The sequence below is a fragment of the Cynara cardunculus genome (assembly GCF_001531365.2).
Source record: "Cynara cardunculus var. scolymus isolate 2C chromosome LG 15, CcrdV1, whole genome shotgun sequence".
NCBI classification, from domain to species: Eukaryota; Viridiplantae; Streptophyta; class Magnoliopsida; order Asterales; family Asteraceae; genus Cynara; species Cynara cardunculus.
Genome location: NC_037542.1, coordinates 21,039,372 through 21,046,468, shown reverse-complemented (window position 1 = coordinate 21,046,468; position 7,097 = coordinate 21,039,372). Strand labels below are relative to the sequence as shown.

General features: G+C 33.6%; 2 protein-coding genes across 2 annotated transcripts in view; both read right to left on the bottom strand.

Moving 5' to 3' along the window:
• The window catches only part of LOC112528667, a 10,263-nt gene extending 8,190 nt beyond the window's left edge, over positions 1–2,073 (bottom strand). Inside the window, exons 1-3 of the mRNA XM_025139689.1 lie at positions 1,578–2,073; positions 997–1,238; positions 630–902 (exon numbers count right to left, since the gene is read on the bottom strand). Of these exons, the coding sequence (XP_024995457.1) occupies positions 630–902; positions 997–1,238; positions 1,578–2,057 (995 nt within the window). The 5' untranslated portion in view covers positions 2,058–2,073. The remainder of the gene's footprint in view (positions 1–629; positions 903–996; positions 1,239–1,577) is intronic.
• Positions 2,074–3,338: 1,265 nt separating this feature from the next.
• LOC112527467 (epoxide hydrolase A-like) lies at positions 3,339–7,097 on the bottom strand. The gene is made up of 3 exons (XM_025138144.1): positions 6,589–7,097; positions 3,900–4,141; positions 3,339–3,804 (listed from the first exon to the last, which is right to left on the bottom strand). The coding sequence occupies exons 1-3, from the start codon at positions 7,066–7,068 to the stop codon at positions 3,543–3,545; spliced, it is 984 nt and encodes a 327-aa protein (XP_024993912.1). The 5' UTR covers positions 7,069–7,097; the 3' UTR covers positions 3,339–3,542.

Genomic DNA, 7,097 nt, shown 5'->3' with positions numbered 1-7,097 from the left:
AGATAAATAAATATTTATTAATATAAATATTACTATTATTTTTTAAATAATTATATGATTATAAAAAATAAAACATAAGACAAATAAATACTGATGTATAAATAAGACGTAAGATAATTTATATTACATTTTCACTTATTCTAAAATAAGTGAAAATGAGGTTTTTTGAAAAGTTTATCATTTAACGAGAGACGTTTACAAGTAGTCTTGTTAACAATTGGTTCATGAATCCATGTTTTTGATGCATTTGTGTGTTGGAAATGAAGTAGGGTGTGATAATATGTAAATGATACTATATATATATATATATATATATATATGTGTGTGTGTATTAATTTATAGATTAAAATGTTATGGAAGGCGAGTGATAGTGATAGTATAATAAATGTACCATCTAGTGTAGGCGGGTTAAAGTGTTAAGAAAATAATGATGTAAAGAAAAAAATTCTAGGTCCTATACACTTGCATTGACCAATCTTTACTTGTATTTTGTTTTAATAAAACTTATGATTATATCATATTTCAAAAACAAAGAATATATAGATTCTAGATCCCAGATGACTTGCATTAAGTTGTAGATTAAGCAAATAGCATATTGACAGCAGAAGTTGCACATAAACTGATGAAACTAAATCATCATGCATGCTTCTGTAGTACGCAAGTGCTTAAAGAATTGATGGATGTGTTTGTTGATTTCATCAGGTTTTTCTTCTTGGAGAAAATGGCCAACACCTTGCAGTATGATTACATCTTCCAGAAGTGGCACATCTTTCTTGAACCCACCTTTCTCTATATACTCTTTGACACCCATCGTATGGTAGGTCTGATCAAGGTCACCCACAATGAACTTAACTGGTACTTTCACTTGAGCTTTGCTCCATGGGACAGTTAATTCCCAGTTTCTACAGATTGAAAATATTGTTTAACTTTAATCATCCACTTTACTACATCAACTGAAGTTTTAATTAGCATGCTAGTAAATAGAAGCGAACGTACGTGTTCAAGGCTCGATAGTAGTTTAGAGCTCCGGTGAAGCCAGTTTTCTCGTATTTGCTGGTATAGTAAGCAAGATCCTCTTTGGACAGCCATGAAGGCAAGCTTATAGGAGCATCTAGTGAGTTTCCAAACCCTATACCCTTTGGTAGTAAAAGTGGGTCAGGTTTGTGATAAGTGAAAGAATCATTTAGAACTCTTTCTGTACCCCAAACGGCAAATTCACCTTCAATTTCTCCAACTTCCTGAAACACATATATTATCAAGAATTTAATCCGACGTTTCAGTTCCATGAATATAAAATAGAATGTAAATTACCAATTAAGTTCGATCTTGACATGCAATATATATCAAGCGAACATGCAACAGTACAACTGTAGAAACAAAATTAAGAACACTCAAATTCATACGCTTTGACTTGGAGTATATGAGACCATGCCTTAACCACAAAAAGGATTTCATTTAAGTTTTAGATCTTTGTTTATCTTTTGTGGTGAGTGTTAGTTAAGGTGGGCGGTGGCGCAGGTGTTTGTGAGTGGTGGCGTGTGATGGTGTTGCTGATGACAGATGTAAAGAGAAACAACCTGAAATCTGACGATGTAGTAATCGTCTCCATAGGCAGCACGCAGTCTATCAACAGGCTTGATCTCAGGATTTCTTGGATTGAAAGGAACGCTCATATTCACCAAGGCCCTTACTTTATCCGGCCGATAAAGGCATAAATCCCAAGCAATATATGCACCCCAGTCATGTCCCACCACAAACACCTTGTCCTCACCTGGGGCCACCAAGGTGTTAATGAGCGCCACCAGATCTCCGACCACATGAAGGGTGGTGAACTTGGTGGGGTCGTCTGTTGGAGCACCGGTGGTGTCGCCATAGCCACGGAGGTCAGGAGCCACTGCACGGTAGCCTTGAGAAGCAAGGTAGAGAATTTGGTGGCGCCAGGTGTACCAGAGCTCAGGGAAGCCATGGATGAAGAGGATCATAGGGCCTTTGCCAAGCTCTGCTACATGTATGTTTATGCCATTCACTGCTACCATCTTGTGTTCTATCTTCTCCATTTTTGTCTTCTTAATTAGTGTTTACTTTATGTGTTGTGAGTTTGTTAAGTTGTGTGAACATATAGTAATACGTAGTACGTGTGAACTCCATGTAGATGTGTTTCACACGTAACCCTTTTAAAGTTTAGCTCGAATCGATACTAACTTATTACTTTTGTATTTATTATTTAAAAATGCTAATTAATTATTTTAACTGTTTTCAAAAAGTAATATAAAAAATTAATTAATAGTTTAATTAATATAAAAAATAATATATAGGATCCAAGACGGATGCTTCGTAAAGTTAAAGCTAGCAACAACTTTATTTTGGATTTATTTATGTTCCAAAAGAAAAAACTTTTGATTTAATTTGTATTATTGCTAAATATTTTAATCATATAATAATTAAATAGCTAAAATGTTCTTAATCACATGTCCTAGATTTATATGTCTCATTCATGTTTATTAATTATATAAACAAATATGATCAAAGAGAGAAAGTAAACATAAATTAAACAAACAAAAATATTATGTATTTTAATTTAATTGATAAAACATGAATAAAACGTATGATTTTGAAATATGTGATTTTTATCTACATTACTCATATTTGGTGTAACGTCGTTTTAGAATAGCCTTTTAGGATGTTTATAAAAAGAGACGTTCTTAATGGTATTTCTATTTTTTGACCCTTAATCTAAAAATAGGCATTTGCTAAAAAAGATAGAAAAATCTTATAATTGGTACAATGTTCTTACGGAACAAATCGTATTTATCATCTAAATTTATATTAATGTTCGAATGCAAATCAAGGTACGTATACGAAACTCACATATAGTGATGTGTTTTAAAATTAACCGCAAGTGAGCATGAACTAAGTAAAAATTATTGGTATGACAAATTTCAAACTTTTAAATGTTTCAATTCATATCCGGAAATTAGGGAAATCTACCAAAATCACAAGATCACAAAACCAAATTCATTTTTTAACTATCCAACTTCAGGCAAAGTTTATGTATAATGTTTTTTTTCTTTGCATAATGATTGTTTTTGGACATTTATTATAATTAGTTATTTATATCATTTACTTTTTTAATTTTTATTTTATACATTTATTATATTAACATACGTAATTTTATATTAACTCAAATGCATAAAAAATATGTTTATTTACAAATTAGACCATTATGATAGTCTCGTCAATACATTCAAAATTAGGTTAATATTGAATACTTTTTTTTGTGTTAATCATATTAATAGATATCATAAATACGATACAAGAAAGGGGACGAAAATTCAATATGGTAAAAGGAAAGTTATAATCTTGCATTTGCCATTTAATTTTCGGTGTAAGTATTAATCAGAAAGACGTAGGTCATATGGCAACAACTGAAAAATTGAAAATGGACATAGTCTGTAGACTTTTTTTACATCAAGTTGCACATGGATAAAGCGAATACCAATATTGACAGCAGACGTTGAACATAAACTGAGAAATCTGAATCATCATGGTTCTTTAGTACCAAAATGCTTAAAGAATTGATGGATATGTTTGTTGATTTCATCAGGTTTTTCTTCTTGGAGGAAATGGCCAACACTTTGCAGTATGATTACATCTTCCAGAAGTGGCACATCTTTCTTGAACCCACCTTTCTCTATATACTCTTTGGCACCCAACGAGTTGTAGGTCAGGTCAAGGTCACCCACAATGAATTTAACTGGTACTTTCACTTGAGCTTTGCTCCATGGGCCAGTTACTTCCCAATTTCTGCAGATTAATCGAAAAAACACATATATGATTAATTATTGTTATTAATCATCCATTAATTAAATAACTAGCTAGCTAGTTTGAATCCAACATACAGGTTCAAGGCTCTATAGTAGTTTAAACCTCCAGTGAAGCCAGTTTTGTCGAATTTGCTGGTGTAGTAAGCAAGATCTTCTTCGGACAGCCATGAAGGCAAGCTTATAGGAGCATCAGGCGAATTTCCAAACCCTATGCCCTTGGGTAAAAAAAGTGGTGCAGGTTTGCGGTAATTGAAGAAGCCAGTTAGAACTCTTTCTGTACCCCAAACGGCAAATTCACCTTCGATTTCTCCACGTTCCTGATTTATAAAATTAAGTAACCCATTGAATCGATGACATGCAAATACAAGAAATCAATTCGCAAACATAGAACTCTTCCTCATCTTTCGTTCAACAAATGGGTTGTTCATCTACAGTGGCAGGGCCGTCCCTGGGGGAGGGCGGCACGGGCGCACGCCCAGGGCCCAAAAATATTAGCGGCCCAAATTTTTCCCTTAATTTAATGAATTAAAGAAACCCACAAAATTGTAACATATAATAAGAAGCAAAAAAATATTAGTACATAATAAGGGCCCAAAAATATTTCAACTAATTATATTGAAGTAGAAGATAAAAAAATTAATTTCTTTATCTTCAACAAGGTACAATGGTATTGGTTATTGTTATCTCTATATGTTTGGTTGTTTTCATGTTTCAACAATTCAACAGTAAGATCATGTGCTTGTTATTGCTATATATTTTTTGTTGGATATTTTTATCAATTTCTGCTTCTATTGACTATTGCTATTTGGTTATGTTGTTCTAATTGTTTTTGTTGAGTATTGTTATCTATTTTTGTTTCTACACAAAATATTTTACTATTGTTTGACAATCAATCTATTGTTATTATAATTTATGACGTGTTTCATAGGTTTGTGATTAATCAATAATTTTTTCTACTAGATATATTTAGTAATGTCTCTTATATATGTCATGTTCAAAAAAATTTCAATCTTAACATCTTATTTTAGTTGAGCAAAAAAAGAAGGAGAATAAAATTTAAATATTTTCATCAATTGTTTGACTTATATATCTTTCATTGGGATTCRACCGCACTACAAGATTCTATTTAAGTACTCAAACAATCATTTGTTGAGCTTGTATATTATATGTTTAATTCATTATTTATTTTTATTAGATCTCAATGAATCATTTTTTCTTTCATATTCTTATTAATCCTTATTTGTCTACTTGTCTAGAAAACATTGATAATCTTTTTTATTATTGATCTCTCATTGACCCTCACGATTACTTCATTCACACGAATTCTCCTTTTTTTTTATTATCAAAATAACAAATATTTCTTGTTATAAACTAAAAAAATCATTACTTTTTTATAAAAATTTATCAACCATAGATTTTATACTCTTGGTTTCAAATTATCTAATAAAAAATACGTAAATTTAAGTAACCACAAGGGTGGTGCGTGATTGGTTTGATTTTAGCTCCAAAGGTCAAAAGTGTCTGGAGGTCCCATGTTCAAATCCAAGAAGGAACAAAAATCCCCTTGTGATCACGGAGGTTCAAATGCGGTGGGCCCTGTTTTTATGTTCGTCCAGGACCCATAAAATGTCAGGAATGGGCCTGTACAGTGGTGATGAGTGGTAGGGGTGAACAAAAAACCGTCAACCCGCGAAACCCGCCCAACCCAACCCGCTAACAACCCAATTAAACCCAACCCGTCTACCCGCCAAACCGCTTACCCGCCAAACCGCTAACCCGCTAATTAGGAGGGTTGAAATTGGGTTGAGCCTAGCTCAACCCGCCAACCCGTCAACCCGCCGTTAATATATAATTTTTATAAAATTATATATACATATATATATATATGTTTATTATATATATATATATATATATATTAATAATGTATAAATTTTATATAATTTTTATTGATATTATATTTTGTTTCATTTTAACTAAACGTATAGGTTACCAAAAGAGATTCACGATCAAAAAATGATGACAAATAATCTAATTAATAAGGAAAATTATTGATTTTTTTTGCAGCAACAACAATTTGATACGTTGGAAAATATGAATGATATTGATAGATATTTGATGGACGAATCCATCAATCTATGACGCTTTTAAAGAGTTACTTTAGAAAAATGTCTTATCTAAAAGAGTTCCAACATGTTTATAGGATTGTTTTGGACGTCTTAACAAATTCTATGATGTTTTCAAAATAAAGTGTCGTATTAGTTATATTATACAACACGACTTGAAAAAATGTCATATGAGCATAGGTGTCCTATAAATAGATGAGTTTACGGGACACTTCTCAAAATGTTTCTATAAAATAACTAATACGACATTTTATTTAAAGATCATTCTAAAACACTAGTTGAAACGTCAAAAAACGTCTTATAAACCTATTGCAACATTTTTAGTAGGACGCTTTATAGTATGGTCTATAAACTTAAGATTTATGAATTATTTCATTCTTCAAATTATGTAACTACTAACCCGCCAACCCAACCCAACCCGCCTCAACCCGCAAGGGTTGGGTTGGGTTGGGTTATACTTTTGAATGGGTTGGGTTGGGTTGAGATTTTCCAAACCGCCATAATTGGGTTGGGTTGTAAAATTGTTGTAAACCGCCCAACCCAACCCGCGTTCACCCCTAATGAGTGGTAGTTAAGGTGGTGGCATGTGACGGTGTTGCACTATATATTGCTGATGAAAGAATTAAAGAGAGACGTAGAACCTGAAATCTGACGATGTAGTAATCGTTTCCATAGAGAGCACGCAGTGCATCGATAGGTTTGATTACAGGATTTCTTGGACTGAAAGGAACACTCATATTCACCAAAGCCCTTACTTTATCAGGCCGATAAAGGCACAAAGCCCAAGCTTGAATTGCACCCCAGTCATGTCCCACCACAAACACCTTGTCCTCGCCTGGGGCCGCCACTGTGTCAATGAGCGCCACCAAATCTCCGACCACATGAAGGGTGGTGAACTTGGTGGGGTCATCTGTTGGAGCACCGGTGGTGTCACCATAACCACGGAGGTCAGGGGCTACAGCACGGTAGCCTTGAGAAGCAAGGTAGAGAATCTGGTGGCGCCATGTGTACCAGATCTCAGGGAAGCCATGCAGGAAGAGGATCATTGGGCCTTTGCCAAGCTCTGCTACGTGCATGTTTATGCCATTCACAGCTACCATCTTGTGTTGAATCGTCTCCATATTCCTCTTTCTGTGTGTTTGTTGTTGGT